The sequence below is a fragment of the Macaca nemestrina genome, chromosome 5, assembly GCF_043159975.1.
Source record: "Macaca nemestrina isolate mMacNem1 chromosome 5, mMacNem.hap1, whole genome shotgun sequence".
Taxonomy (NCBI): Eukaryota; Metazoa; Chordata; class Mammalia; order Primates; family Cercopithecidae; genus Macaca; species Macaca nemestrina.
In genome coordinates, this window is record NC_092129.1 from 147,291,879 (window position 1) to 147,307,397 (window position 15,519).

Below are 15,519 nucleotides of genomic sequence, written 5' to 3' on the forward strand. Positions count from 1 at the left end.
TGACCTCAAATGATCCACCTGCCTCAGCCTCCCAGAGTGCAGAGATTACAGGTGCAAGCCACCGCACCTGGCCCTAGTTCTTATTTTTTGTGAAAAATAAAGATAAATACAAGATCCACTCTAATGTTTTCTTCCCACAACCCATTGACAAATGACTAATTGGCCCCTCTCACCCCAAGCTTCTGGGGGCTTCTGGGGGCAGGTGGAGTTGGTGGCCATCCTGCAGGCTGCTGGGCATCTGAGAAGAACTGGATTTGAGATTCTTCCCCCAGTGGCCTGGGCCTAGCAGGGGAGGGTCGTGGGCTGTAGCACCTCCCACAGCGCGGCCAGGCCTCCACTCCTTGAGCAGGGGGAGGGGGGTGAAGTTGAGCCGGGATTAGCAGGAGTCGGGAGGGAGGCTCCTAGACCTGCAGAGAAAGGGGTGCGATAGGCAAGGCACCATGCCTCTGCAGGATGAAACCCTCCGAGAGGTGTGGGCCTCTGACAGGTCTGGAAGGCTCCCATTTCGTGGTACCTGAACCCTGGGTGGCCTAGATGGAGGGGCTGGGTGGGATGGGGAGGGAAGGGGAAGGGAGACAGGCTGATCCCTTTGCTACCCTCAGTGGGCATGAAGAAGAAAGCCTGAGCCCGGAGGCCCCGCGGCGCCCCAAGCAGGTATGCCACCCCACTCGGAAAGGAAGCAGAAAGATGTCCCCACTGTGCGTAAACCCACGCAGGGTAGGGGGTCTAGGGGTGGGACAGGTCCCCCTCAGCAGGGTCTGGGGATTTGTGGGGAGAAAGGGCTGTTTGGGGGCTTGGGATTTCCAGGAGAGGAATTGGGGACTTTGGAGCATTGGATATGGCCACGATGCATGGAAGGGGTCATCCTTCCTCACTCCAAGAAGGGGGCTGCAGTTCCCCCGGATAATCTGCAGTTATTTCTGGCGGCTCAAGGGATTAGAGGGGGATGGGCAGGCCTCAGCGCCCCCCTTTCCTTCCTCGCCCTCCTCTTGACCCCCGTTCCGCAGCGACCCGCCCCGGCACAGAGGCTAAGGAAGAAGAGGACGGAGGCTCCCGAATCCCCCTGCCCCACGGGATCCAAGCCCCGGAAGCCCGGAGGTGGGCGGGGTGCAGAGCCCTGGTGGACCCCCAGGGTGTGGGCTGCGGAAGGGAGGGGCCTGAGGGCCGGCGCGGGTGTTGCCGAGCCCTGGAACAGGGGGAGGGGGCGGGGAGTGATGAGGGGGTATTGGGTTTGGGGTTGGGATAGAAGGGGGTAGGAGTGGGGTAGAAGGGGGTGGGGGTGGAGGTAGAATAGAAGGGGGTGGGAGGCCGAATGGAAGCCTGGGAGAAGTGTTGAAAATGGAAACAGCCCAGGGGAGACCCCTAGGGTGAGGAGCCTGAGGGGAAGCGCCCAGGCTTGGGGGTAGGGGGTAGAGGCTCTGCCTCACGGAGCCCTGGATGGGACCCCGTCTGAACCCCTCATCTCAGCTGGGCGGAAGGGGAGGCCGCGGGAGGAGCCTTCCCCAGACCCAGCCCAGGCCCGGGCGCCGCAGACGGTCTACGCCAGGTTCCTCAGGGACCCCGAGGCCAAGAAGCGCGACCCCCGGGAAACCTTTCTCGTAGCCCGTGCCCCAGACGCGGAGGACGGTGAGAGAGGGCCCCAGGGACGCGGGTGAGGGGTCGGTGGAGCTAAGGAGAGAAGGGGCTGGCTGGACGGGAAGGACCCAGAGAGGCAGAAAACAATTGTAATCAAACAGCCCCCTCTTGTCTGGCTTTGTCTTTGAGCCAGGTATTGTGCTAAAACACCAACTACGAGAGGGTCATTCCTTTGTTCCCCTCCACCACCACTGTACAGCTGGAGAAACTGAGTCATAGAGCCCTTAAGGGTTTTGCCTTAAACAACAGTTAGGAGCCAGAAGTAGCCCAGATGGGTCTGACTCAAGGTCAGAAACAGACAAGGTCAGGGAGAAGCAGAGTGGATGCAGGGAGAAGGGGAAACAAGAGGCAAGGGGAGTGTGTAAGGAGAGGAGGGTCTCAGGGAGAGAGAGGGAGGGCATTTCCCCAGGACAGGAGTCCTCCAACCCCAGCCACTCCCCTGACTTGCAGACCCTGAAGGCTGCCAGTCACCCTCATTCTTCTGGGAAGGTGCCACGTCTCCGGTTCTTGTTTCAGAAGGGCAGGCTCCCCTCCTGGTGCCCATGCACCACTTCCTAGCAGTCTGGAGGGACTGGGCTCCCCAGATAAGGAGGGCCCCGCTCAAACTCCCATTATGAAGAGTTTCTACCTACAGAGGAGGAGGAGGAAGAGGAGGATGAGGATGACGAGGAAGAGGAGGCAGAGGAAAAGAAAGAGAAAATCCTTCTGCCTCCCAAGAAGCCTCTGAAAGAGAAGAGCTCCGCAGACCTGAAGGAGAGGAGGGCCAAGGCCCAGGGCCCAAGGGGTGGGTGCTGAGGGTGCTGAGAGCTCACGGGGATGCAGAAGAGCTCTGTCCTTGGGGGGCTTGGTGTCTCACTGAGACACAGCGATCGAGGCCTCAAAAGGAATCCAGTACTGTGACTGGAGGGTTTTTCCTCTGATGGTTTCTCTCCCACATGGTCCTTAAGGACACAGACCAATATATGCCCCTACCCCTGGCCCCACTGCCCCTGCCCCTTGAGCTCTGTGAGCCAGAGGAGGACAGAGGATTCTAGTTTTCTTTGTGATTTTTGTTTAGTTTTTGTTTTAACTCAATGGAAATTGTTATGATTTTTATAAAAGTATCAAAGTGATTACAGTAAAAAGAAATCAGTGAATCGATGCTGTGACAGTGTCCTGGCCCTGGGCACCTTACCTGATAGGGACCAGCAGCCTGGCCTAGAGCTAGGACCTTGGGCCTCTGAGGCAGGGAGAGCACATTCTGTAGCGGTGACCAGAGAAGGTTTCCTGGAGGACACGGGACAAAAGGCAGGATTCAGAGGCTTGGTTAGAAGGCCTGGTGTTCATTCATTCGGGAACTGCTAGTTAAGCTCCTGGTCTTTGCCCAGAGCTTTTTTGGCCTCAGGGAAAGAAAAACCAAGATGAGCAGAAGTCACAAAAATTAGCCGGGCGTGGTGGCATGCACCTGTAGTCCCAGCTACTTGGGCGGCTGAGGCACAAGAATCACTTGAACCCGGGAGGTGGAGGTTGCAGTGAGCTGAGATCCTGCCACTGCATTCCAGCCTGGGCAACAGCGAGACTGTCTCAAAAAAAGAAAGAAAGAAAAGAAAAAGACAGCAGGCTGTGGGCCCCTGTCAAGCTTTCAGCCTCCCTGGGGACTATAGGGAGGACAAGAGAGTTGGAAGGCAGCCTTCAGCCCCAGTAGACACCTTATTTGCCTGACCCCCATCTTCCATCTCCAGGAGACCTGGGAAGCCCTAACCCCCCGCCGAAAGCTCTGCGTGTTAGGAATAAGGAAGCCCCAGCAGGGGAGGGGACCAAGATGAGAAAGACCAAGAAGAAAGGTGAGCCCAGCCCAGGGAGGAACAGGGAACTCTAGCTGCGCTGGGGGTTGTGACACTTTCACATCCACACATGCAGGGTCTGGGGAGGCCGACAAGGACCCCTCAGGGAGCCCAGCCAGTGCGAGGAAGAGCCCAGCAGCCATGTTTCTGGTTGGGGAAGGCAGTCCTGACAAGAAAGCCCTGAAGAAGAAAGGTGGATGGCAAGGGCTTCTGGTGTGGTGACATCTTGAGGTGGTCCTGGGGGCGGGGAGCTGGAGGGTCCTTACATCATACGGGACCATGCTAGGTAAGGAGTTTTCGAGGTCTAGAGTCAATGTGCGGGGCATCTTGACCCCCGCATTGATAGCTGTGTGGACTCAGGCAGGTGTCTTAGCCTTTCTGAGCTCTAATAATAACATGGAGTCGACTCTCTTGTGGTTGTGGGGAGCATCCACGTGAGACACGGGTGTTGGAAGCACTTTGCAAACCAGGGTGAGGAGTTCACAACCTTGTCTCCCCCTCCATGCCCAGGCACTCCCAAAGGCGGGAGGAAGGAGGAAGAAGAGGAAGAGGAGGCAGCTACGGTGACAAAGAACAGCAATCAAAAGGGCAAAGCCAAAGGAAAAGGCAAAAAGGTTGGGGCCCAGAGGGGCGGGGGCTGAGGTCCCTTCAGGGAGCAGAGGCAAGGGCCTGGACTTGGGATCCTAGAGGGTGGGGGCTTGGAGCCACTTGAGGTTAGAACCTTGGCTTCCCCTCTTGTGACAGGATATAAAGACAAAGGAAACCAGGTTTGTGCAAACAGAGGAGGCGTCTGTGGGGTCACCAAGCTAGGACTTGCCATGCAAGGGCCTTAAGTCATCTGGGCTTTCTGAAGCCTCCCCTCTGGAGCGTAACCACCAGACAACCAGAGATGCCCCCACGCCCCCCCCATGTTTTTTGTGCCGGGGAGGAGGAGCACACAGGCAGAGAGGCAGATGAGGACTGACTGATAGTCAGCTGCACCGGTTGTTAAAATGTTTCCACCCTACTGCCCTGAGCTCCCCAGGCACTTTCACCCACCTTACCCAGGACCTCCCAACCTCCCAGCAACTAAACACTCCAGCAACAAAAGGGTTAACACTGCCCATCAGGGGCCTCCTGGTTTCTCCTCCAGGCTTACCAGTAGGCATCTTCATGGCGAACAGGTTGTTAAATATTTTGAATATTGCCCCTGCTCCCAAACAGGACTCAGACACCAACACACAAAAGCTGGAGTAAGCAGGAGAGGGAGGTCCAACTGAGAGAAAGTAACAAAAATCTTCAAGGAACAGGTTTCCCCCAGTGGGGAGATCATCACAAGGACAGGGCCTGGATTTTAGCTTTGTAGGTTTATTAGTTTGTGCAGGAGTGGTCAGGTCTGGGGGGACTGATTCACATTAACAAGATCACCAGATGCTGATGTACAAACTGAAAGGCCAGTTTACTGTCTCCCGGGGGGAATGTAACTGCAGAAGAGCCTTCAGTACAGTAGGCTCTTGAAATTCGCAGCTGCTGAAGTGTTTGAATAAGTTCTGGCTTTCTCCACATCGTGTTCCAAACATAGTCTTTTGTTTCCCAAGTTTCTTCTGGAACAGCCTAGCCTAGAGAACAGGTGATCACTTGTCCGTGAGCTGAGGATTCACTGCTCCACATCAGCCTCCCTCAAACACACTGCAAACCTGTGCTCAACAAAAACAGCTATGGCCAGGAGGGTGGCTCACGCCTGCAATCCCAGCACTTTGGGAGGAGGAGGCAGACGGGTCACTTGAAGTCAGGAGTTCGAGACCAGCCTGGCCAACATTGTGAAATCCCATCTCTACTAAAAATACAAAAATTATCAGGGCATGGTGGTGCACACCTGTAGTCCCAGCTACTTGGGAGGATGAGGCAGGAGAATCGATTGAACCCAGGAGGTAGAGGTTTCAGTGAGCCGAGATTGCGCCACTGCATTCCAGCCTGGGTGACAAGAGCGAGGCTCCGTCTCAAAAAAATAAAAAATAAATTAAAAAAAAAACGGCCAACCACAGCACATCAGGGATTCTTCGTGGCTCCCAAATAGGATTGAACCCTCAAATACACACACCCAGGCTGGCAGTCCATGCTTGCCCCTGTTGGGAAAGTTGGGCTTAGACTCTTGGCTCCCTTCCTCTGAGGGATAGAACATGAAGACAAAGGGCACCAAGTTTGTGAGAACAGAAGGGGCTGTTGTGGGGTCACCAGGCCACCCTAGGGTTTTATGTCACTAAATTGTTCTTACGAGTTTCTCAATGAGCAAAGTGAGCTTACATATTCATTCATGCATTAACTATGCATTGCTGTGTAACAAATCACCCCAAACTGAGTATCTTAAAACAACATTTACTTTCTTTTTTTTTTTTGAGACAGAGTCTTGCTCTGTCGCGGAGACTGGAGTGCAGTGGCCGGATCTCGGCTCACTGCAAGCTCCGCCTCCCGGGGTTTACGCCATTCTCCTGCCTCAGCCTCCCGAGTAGCTGGGACTACAGGCACCCGCCACCTCGCCCGGCTATTTTTTTGTATTTTTTACTAGAGACGGGGTTTCACCGGGTTAGCCAGGATGGTCTAGATCTCCTGACCTCGTGATCCGCCCGTCTCGGCCTCCCAAAGTGCTGGGATTACAGGCTTGAGCCACCGCGCCCGGCCAACAACATTTACTTTCTTATTTAATTTCTGAGAGCCAGAAATCTAGGAGTGGCTTAGCAGAGTAGTTCCGGCTCAGGATCTCTGAGGAAGTTGCAGTCAAAATGTCAGCTGGTGCTTCGGTCACTCTGAAGGCTTCACTGGAAATGAAGGATCCACTTCTAAAATAGTTCGCTGTGGTGGGTGTTAGCTGGAGATCTCAGTTCCTTCCTACAGGGACCTCTCCTGGAGGCTGCTTGAGTGTTCCTTTTTTATTATTTTTAAAATTTTATTTATTTTTTTGCTTCTTATGCTTCATAAGTGTTCTTATGCTTATCTATTTTTTGCTTCAGAGTGTTCTTATGACATGGCAGGCAACTTCTCCCAAAGTCCAAGAGACAGAGAGCCATGTAGAAGCCACAATATCTTTTATGACCTAAGCTTGGAAGTGGCCCATGATCACTTCTGCCATATTCTACTGGTCACAGGGAGCAATCCTGGTATGCAGTGGGAGGAGACTACATAAAGTCACAAATACCAGGAGACAAGGATCATTGGGTGCCATCTTACAATAGTGAATATCATCTTGACTATGGTATTCATTATTTACTATATGCTAACAGTAAGAGTGGCAGCTAACACTTCCATAGTACTTAGAACATAGCAGTCCATTCTGTTAGCCCCACTTCACTGCCTGAGACAGTGTGCAAAGGAGGGAAGGTCTTTCTTTTTTTTTTTTTTTTTTTTTTTTTTTTTGAGACGGAGTCTTGCTCTGTCGCGCAGGCTGGAGTGCAGTGGCCGGATCTCAGCTCACTGCAAGCTCTGCCTCCCGGGTTCGCGCCATTCTCCTGCCTCAGCCTCCCGAGTAGCTGGGACTGCAGGCGCCCCCCACCGCGCCCGGCTAGTAGGAGGGAAGGTCTTTCTAAAGGCTCTGGACCTCATAGGAGACTGGACAGAACTCATGCCTCAGCCCCACCTCTTACTAGTTATGTGAACTTGGGCAAGTGACTTAACTTCTCTAAGCCTCAGCTTCTTCAGCTACACAATGGGGATGACTACCGCAGCGGGGTGATAAGAGGATGAAATGAGTAAATATTTGGAAAGTACTTGGAACTATGGCACCCTGATAGAATTTATGCAAGCATTTGTTAAATACAAAGGGAAGGCCTGTCCCAGGTATCCACCCCTACTATACCTACTTCTCAGATGAGAAAATTGAGTTACAGTGTGGTGAAACTTAACAGCTAAGACAGTTAGTGGTGAAACTAGGATTTGAACCTAGACAGTCTGGCTCCAAAGCGTGTGCTCCTAACCACAAGCTAAGCAGAATAGAAATAAATCACAGAGCTCCCCAGAGCCTCCTAACTTGGCCGTGCTGGGCTGCCAGGTAGCGTGAGGGGCAGTGGCGTCCCAGCCTCCAGGGATGCGGCCCCTGCTCCAGCCAGCCTCTCTGTTCTCTCCGCACACAGAAAGCGGTGAGTTGTCCTGCCGGGCTGCCCGTGTCTCAGCACTGGGACCTGCTGGGGGCGGGGGAGCTGGTGGTCTGGGGCTGATAGACCCTCTGCCCCCACCCAGAAGGAGGAGAGGGCCCCGTCTCCCCCCGTGGAGGTGGACGAACCCCGGGAGTTTGTGCTCCGGCCTGCCCCCCAGGGCCGCACGGTGCGCTGCCGGCTGACCCGGGACAAGAAGGGCATGGATCGAGGCATGTATCCCTCGTACTTCCTGCACCTGGACTCAGAGAAGAAGGTGGGTGGGGAGAGGCAGCAGAGGAGAGAGGGTGGAGGGGTCAGGGATGGGGGCCAGGGGACAAACGGGCCTGCTTTCTCCCCGCCGCTCACCTCCTCCCTTCCCACCTTCTCTTCCCATCCTCTCACCTGTCTCCCCTTTTCCCCAGGTGTTCCTCTTGGCTGGCAGGAAACGAAAACGGAGCAAGACAGCCAATTACCTCATCTCCAGCGACCCTACCAATCTGTCCCGAGCAGGGGAGAATTTCATCGGGAAGCTGAGGTGGGGCTGGGCTTCCTGGGGCGGAGGGGTGGGGGGTGCTTGGGTCAGCAAGAAGGCCATAGCCAGTCATCTCTGTCCTGCTGTGCCTGGCAGGGCACCCACCACACTGGGCACCCTGGAAACATCCCCTAGCCTCGGGCCTCTCACTTTGATGTACATAGATCATTTGGGGAGCTTATTAAAATGTTTCAATGTGTGGGGTGGGCCCGGGAGTCTACCTTTTTAATGAGCACCCAGGCGATGCCCACACTGCTGCCAGCACAGGGCTTCACTTGGAGCAGGGCATAAGTTCCACGAGGGCAGGCACTGTGCCTGTCTTGTTTAGGGCACAGTTCCTAGCACTGAACACATATTAGCTCAACAAGTATTTACTGATCAAATGAATGAACATATATTCAGCACTATCCTGTGCTGTCTTCCCATACATCTCATCTCATCCTCACCAGGAATGTGAGCGCTGAAGGAAGGGGACGCCTGAGTCAGGCCTTATTTCTTAAATGTATGTATTTAGGCTGGGCGCAGTGGCTCATGCCTGTATTCCCAGCATTTTGGGAGGACGAGGCAGGTGGATCACTTGAGGTCAGAAATCCGAAACCAGCCTGGCCAACATGGTGAAACCCCGTCACTACCAAAAATACAAAAATTAGCCGGGCATGGTGGCACACACCTGGAGTCCCAGCTACCTGGGAGGTTGAGGTGGGAGAATCTCTTGAACCCAAGAGGTAGAGGTTGCAGTGAGCTGAAATCATGCCACTGCACTTCAGCCTGGGCAACAGACCAAGACCCTGTCTCAAAAATAAATGAATAAATAAATGTATGTATTTAACAAAACTTTTATAAGGCCTAATTATGTGTCAGGTATAATTCTAAGTCACTTCCAAATGTTAACCCATTCAATCCTCTTATTGTCCAAATGAGGGAAATGCTGTTGCTCAGTCCATTTTGGGACGCTGGGGCTCAGAGAGTTTAAATACCTTGCCCAAGATCTCACAGCTAGTAATAGTAAGAGATGGGGTTGGGATTTTAACATTGCCTAGTCTCCTTGTAGATCCAGACTTTTATTTATTTATTTATTTATTTATTTATTTATTTATTTATTTATTTATTTTGGCGTGCACTCTGTCGCCCATGCTGGAGTGCAATGATGTGATCATGGCCGTGGCTCACTGCAGCCTCGACCTCCCAGGCCCAAGTGATCCTCCCACCTTAGCCTCTTGAGTAGCTGGGACTACAGGCACATGCCACGGTGCCTAGATAATTTGGTGGGTGGGGGAGCGGGTATTTTTTGTAGAGACGGGGTTGCCTGCCACGTTGCCCAGGCTGGTTCCAAACTCCTGGACTCAAGCGATCCTCCCTCCTCTGACTCCTAAAGTGCTGCGATTATAAGCTTGAGCCACCATGCCCTGGGTTGGGCCAGCATTTAAAAAGACCTCTGCATAGGGGGAAACCTGGGGCAGGGAACATGAATTGCTCAGTTCTAAGAAACCCCCACCCTTGTAGGAAGCTCTCTAAACTGCTTGGCTGTGTGGAAGGGGCCTGGGGCAGGGATGTAGGTCCCCTCAGCCCTGCCCCAAGCTCTACCCTGCTTGCAGGTCCAACCTCCTGGGGAATCGCTTCACGGTCTTTGACAACGGGCAGAACCCACAGCGTGGGTACAGCACTAATGTGGCAAGCCTTCGGCAGGAGCTGGCAGCTGTGATCTATGTGAGGACTCCACCTGTCCCCCATGCCAGGCTGCTCCCCTTACAGGGGCTGGCCTCACAGGCATCTGTTTCCTTCCCAGGAAACCAACGTGCTGGGCTTCCGTGGCCCCCGGCGCATGACCGTCATCATTCCTGGCATGAGTGCGGAGAACGAGAGGGTCCCCATCCGGCCCCGAAATGTGAGCCCCGCACCTCCATGGCCCCTGGCTCCCTATTTGAGAAACAGGGGAGTCGGGGCCCAGCTTAGGAAATAGCCAACTCCCTGGGCACGTTCATCACCCTCCAACACAAACTCATTCTGATCACCTATGGAATGGATTTGGGCTTTTTGTAATCGAATTCACTGAAAAACCACAATAGGCTTTTTGGTTGTTTGCGGAGTTTACTTCAAATTCATATATTACATCCATTCATATCTTCATTGACCACACATATTGAGTGCTAAGTATTATCCTAGGCACCTGGAAGACATCAGTGGACAAAACAAAGATCTGCCCCACCCCCCCGAAGCTGGCATTATATTGGGAGGAGAGTGACAGTAGACAATAATTGTGATAAATAAGTAAATTATGGAGCATACTGGAAGGTGGTAAGTGCTATGGGGAAAAACGTCAGACCAGGTGCTGTGGCTCACACCTGTAACCCCAGCACTTTGGGAGGCCAAGGCGGGCGGATCACCTGAAGTCAGGAGTTTGAGACCAGCCTGGCCAACATGGCTAAACCCTATCTCTACTAAATATACAAAAATTAGCCGGGTGTAGTGGTGGGCACCTGTAATCTCACCTGTTTACTCAGGAGGCTGACGCAGGGAGTATTGCTTGAACCCGGGAGGCACAGGTTGCAGTGAGCCAAGACCGCGCCATTGCACTCCAGCCTTGGCGACAGAGCGAGACTCCGTCTCAAAAATTTAAAAAACGTTGCTGGGCACGGGGGTCACCATTTTGGGAGGCCAAGCCCGGCAGATCACAAGGTCAGGAGTTTGAGACCAGCCTGGCCAACATGGTAAAATCCCGTCTCTACTAAAAATACAAAAATTAACTGGGTGTAGTGACAGGCGCCTGTAATCCTAGCTACTCAAGAGGCTGAGGCAGGAGAATCGCTTGAACCCCACAGGCAGAGGTTGCAGTGAGCCAAGATCACGCCACTGCACTCCAGCCTGGGCAACAGAGCTAGACTCCATCTCAAAATAAGTAAATAAATAAATAATAAAAAAATAAAAAATTTTAAAAGAAAAAAGTCAAACAGGGGAAGGGAGATGACAAGTGTGTAAGTCTCAGTATTAAATATAGTTGTGAGAGCAGACCTCAATAAGAAGGTGAGGGAGTGAGCCTATGGATATCTGGGGGAAGAGCACCTGGGCAGAGGGAAGAGCCAGTGCAAGGGTCCTGTGGCAGGAGGGAGCCTGGTGGGCTGGAGGGACCACCAGGTAACCAGTGTGGCTGGAGGGAGAGGAGGTCAGAAAGGTGAGGGTAAGGGGTAGACAGGGCCTGTAAAACTGGTTTTTGCTCTGAGAGAAACGGGAAGCCACAGCAGGGTTTTGAGCAAAGGAGTGACATGACTTGTTTTTTTTGAGATGGAGTCTCGCTCTGTCACCCAGGCTGGAGTGCAATGGCGTGATCGCAGCTAACTGCAACCTCTACCTCCCAGGTTCAAGAGATTCTCCTGCCTCAGCCTCCTGAGTAGCTGGGATTACATGTGCCCACCACCTCACCTAGCTAATTTTTGTATTTTCAGTAGAGATGGGGTTTCGCCATGATGGCCAGGCTGGTCTTGAACTCCTGACCTCAAGTGACCCACCTGCCTCAGCCTCCCAAAGTGCTAGGATTACAGGCCTGAGCCACTGTGCCCGGCCTTTTTTTTTTTTGAGAACGGGTCTCACTCTGGGTCTCACTCCAGCCCAGGCTGGAATACAGTGGTATGATCACTGCTCACTGCAGCCTTGACATCCTGGCTTCAAACAGTGCTGCTTCCTGCCTCAGCCTCTCATGTAGCTGAGACCTTAGGCACATGCCACCATATCTGGCTAGTTTTTTGTAGAGCTGGGGTCTCACTTTGTTGCCCAGGCTGGTCTCAAACTCCTCAAGTGATCCTCTTGTCTCAAAAGTGTTGGGATTATATGCGTGAGCCACCGTGCTTGGCATGACTTGTATTTTAAAAAGCAAAGGTTGTTTTGCGTGTGTATGTATGAGGCGTAGTTTAAGATGCAGAGATGTTCTGGAGAGACGTGTCAGTCCTGTGCTCTGCTCTTTAGCACTGCAGGTCCAGTGAGTCCAGGATTTCAGAGGCTCTGGGTGACTCGCATGCCCCATCCTCACAGGAGACTGATGTCATTTTACTCATTTACAATGAAAGATAATACCCCTGTCAGCTGATCACACATCCTTCCCTGCTGGAAAGTCACAGCCCAGGCTGATCTGCAGGGCACCAGCCATGGGAGGCTCAGTCTTGAGGGTTCACTCAGCCTGTGGGCCCCACAGTTGCCCCTCCCATGCCTGGAATAAACACACAAATCCCCCAGAGGCAGCATCTCCTGCCCTTGTTTGGACCCCATAAGAAATGCCTAGTGCTGTTTTGGGTCTCTCTTCTGCCAATTACAGTGCAGTGGGAGGAATGGTAAGAGCAAGGTGTCATGGTCTCAGTTGACAGCTGAGACATGTAAATCAGATGGGGGGTCAGGAAGGCTTCTTGGAGGAGGTGATCTTGAGTGGACTCACTCTAATCCATGAACGTGAGCAGGCGACAAGGAAACTCAGGAAAGAAAGATCTTAAGGGCACATCATACAGACCCTGCTCCTTCCTTTCAGAAACTCTCCTCCAAGTACACTTTCTCTTAACTGCAATTTACCTATCCATCTCCCCAGCTCAACTGTGTGCCCTTTGTAGGTCCGAGATTGGCTCATCCTGTCATTAGGTACCAGCGTGTGTCTGTCTCCTAAGACCGCTTGGGTATCAATGGCATGGAGCGCCTATGTGCCAGATACTCCTTGCCATTTTCCAGCCCTCCGCTTTGACATCCTAGAGACAAAGCCCCATTCTCACAGATGTGAACCCTGTCCACAAGGATGCCACAGATGCCAAACCTGTTCTCAGATGTCCTAATGGATGAAGATGTCCAGGCCACACCCCTGCACACACAGGCCCAGGCCCCTTCTCTGGTCAGTCCTGAGCCATCTCAGTCACCTCTAACTGTCCTCTCCCTCTCTACCCCCCCGGGGCACCCCAGGCTAGTGACGGCCTGCTGGTGCGCTGGCAGAACAAGACACTGGAGAGCCTCATAGAACTGCACAACAAGCCACCTGTCTGGAACGATGACAGCGGCTCCTACACCCTCAACTTCCAAGGCCGGGTCACCCAGGCCTCAGTCAAGAACTTCCAGATTGTCCACGCTGATGATCGTGAGTACCTGAGGGCCCAGGTCTGGCTCTTCTCCACCACCCCCAGGACGCCGACTCTTATTCAAGCTCCCCTCACCCCCTCCCATACACACACACCAACTGTTATCCCGAGAGCTGAGACATCCAACAAGGTCACTCTCTCCTCCATAGGCACTGACACTCCATAGGCACTGCTCTCAAGAGCCTCGATATTCTAAGCGGGTGTCTTGGGGCTCCTGATTCCAGGTTCCCATTCCAGCATTGGCCAGAGCAGTAGGTTAGATACTGGGACATTCTGCATAAGATTGTGTTGAAGGGAGGGTTGAGCTCCTAGAGTCTGAAAACCACTGACAGCCCGACTCCTCTTTGGTCAAAGAGGGTGCTGAGGCTCAGAGAGGGCAGCCCTTTGCCCAAAGTCTCTCAGCAACTTCTCCAGGAAGTGACACTGGCCCTCAAAATTTATTTCACAAAACTTACACGGTGCTTATTATGTGCTAGACACTGTTCTCGGGATTTTACAGATACTGAATCATCAAATCCCTTCAACATCCCTGTGAGGAGTGCCATTATTATCTCTATTTGGCAGGAAACTGAGGCACAGAGAGGTTAAGCAACTTGCCCATGGTCACATCACTAGTAGGAGGTAGAGCTGACAGTCAGGATCTCCAGTGGCCATGCTCTTAACCTCTTCAAGATAGTTGCCTTTTAGGGGCAGGGAATATTAAGCATTTTTGAGTGCCTACTCTGTGTCTTCTCTCAAGTGAGAGGTCAAAGGACTACCCTGGAAGGGTCAGGGAAACAAGGTGTCCCTCTTACAAGCCTTGGTTGGAAAGGCTTCCTTCCCACTAGGGTGAGGAAGTTTGGGGATGGCAGGGTATCTCCCATAGGCCTCTGGGTTCACAGGGTTGGACCAACATTGAGTGAGCCCCAACTCCATCCTAGAGATGTGCCCCCAGTGCCACCTGTCCTGTGGCCGTGGGACTGCTCTCCAGATCATGTTTCTAGTGGAGCCTGGTCCACCTGAGTTTGGGGGTATTTTTAGCAACTTTCTGTCTCTATGCTGTGGGAGGTGCTGAGGTTGGGCTGGGAACCTGGATCAGAGAGAGAAGTGCCCAGTGAGGCTGAGGAAGGGGACCAGCGGCTAGTCAAGGGGTGGAGCTGGAGTCTAAGGTGGGACTTCGTGGCTGGGGATAGGAGGAAAGAATGTGGCCAGAAACAACAGAGAAGTTGGGAAGGAAGAATTCTGGGCTTGGATAAATTTGACAGGGTCCCATAGTTAATCAGGTGCGAGCTCTAGGCATGGCCTGTGGCAGCAGCAGACAAGGCAGGGTCCCTGCCCCCAGGAGATTACAGTGTGACTGCAAAGCCATGTGGTGCTGGTGTGGAGTGAAATAGGAAGAGGGGATGGGTGTTGAGTAACTGAGATGGTGGCTGAGGGTTGGATCCCCAAGGCAAGGGAGAGACTGCCCCCAAGGTTGAGGGCACTGTCTGCCACGATGGCAGTCCAAGGAGGTCTCGGGCCACCCCCACCCCGTCTTGTGTCCATAGCCGACTATATCGTGCTGCAGTTCGGCCGCGTGGCGGAGGACGCCTTCACCCTAGACTACCGGTACCCGCTGTGCGCCCTGCAGGCCTTCGCCATCGCCCTCTCCAGTTTCGACGGGAAGCTGGCCTGCGAATGACCCCAGCAGCCCCTCAGCGCCCTCAGAGCCCGTCAGCGTCGGGGGAAGGATTCAGTGGAGGCTTGCAGGGTCTCTCCAGCAAAGCCCCCGCGAAAAACTGCTCCTGTGTCCGGGCTGACCCCTCACTGGCTCTCGGTGACCTCTGTCCGCTCCCCAGCCTGGCACAGGCCGACGCAGGAGGAGCCTGGACAGCGGGTAGGACGGAGATGAAGAACATCTGGAGTTGGAGCCGCACATCTGGTCTCGGAGCTCGCCTGCGCCGCTGTGCCCCCCTCCTCCCCAAGCCCCAGTCACTTCCTGTCCGGGAGCAGTAGTCAGTGTTGTTTTAACCTCCCCTCTCCCCGGGACCGCGCTAGGGCTCCGAGGAGCTGGGGCGTGCTAGGAGGAGGGGGTAGGTGATGGGGGACGAGGGCCAGGCACCCACATCCCCAATAAAGCCGCGTCCTTGGCCAAGCGGAGCGGTGGTTCCTCAGCGCGTGCGGAGAACGAGGCGGCAGGAGGCGTCCGAGGCGCGGGCTAGAAGCCTCAACCCCCGCCCCACTCCCGCCCAGGCCCCGGGCGCTCCCGCGTCCCCTCCCCGCGCCCGTCGCGGGTCCTACCGAAACTCGGCGGCCGCGCAGCGTCGAGACGCCCCCAGCGGGGGCCCGGGGAGCCAGGACGA

At 53.9% G+C, this 15,519-nt stretch overlaps 1 protein-coding gene across 1 annotated transcript; it reads left to right on the plus strand.

Annotated features, from left to right (window-relative positions):
* The first annotated feature begins 440 nt into the window (after positions 1-440).
* Positions 441-14,881, plus strand: LOC105474503 (TUB like protein 1). Its single transcript, XM_011729219.3, has 15 exons — positions 441-487; positions 603-654; positions 1,008-1,098; positions 1,468-1,626; positions 2,270-2,419; positions 3,357-3,458; positions 3,535-3,651; positions 3,969-4,072; positions 7,562-7,567; positions 7,668-7,838; positions 7,987-8,099; positions 9,692-9,803; positions 9,883-9,981; positions 13,026-13,197; positions 14,725-14,881. The coding sequence occupies exons 1-15, from the start codon at positions 441-443 to the stop codon at positions 14,856-14,858; spliced, it is 1,629 nt and encodes a 542-aa protein (XP_011727521.2). The 3' UTR covers positions 14,859-14,881.
* The last annotated feature ends 638 nt before the right edge of the window (positions 14,882-15,519 follow it).

Excerpts from the sequence above, each read along its gene's own strand:
- LOC105474503 (XM_011729219.3), top strand. The coding sequence starts at position 441 with ATGCCTCTGCAGGATGAAACCCTCCGAGAGGTGTGGGCCTCTGACAG. Across the intron at positions 7,839-7,986 it reads ACCTGGACTCAGAGAAGAAG|GTGTTCCTCTTGGCTGGCAG; the intron begins GTGGGTGGGGAG and ends CCTTTTCCCCAG. Across the intron at positions 9,804-9,882 it reads AGCTGGCAGCTGTGATCTAT|GAAACCAACGTGCTGGGCTT; the intron begins GTGAGGACTCCA and ends TTTCCTTCCCAG.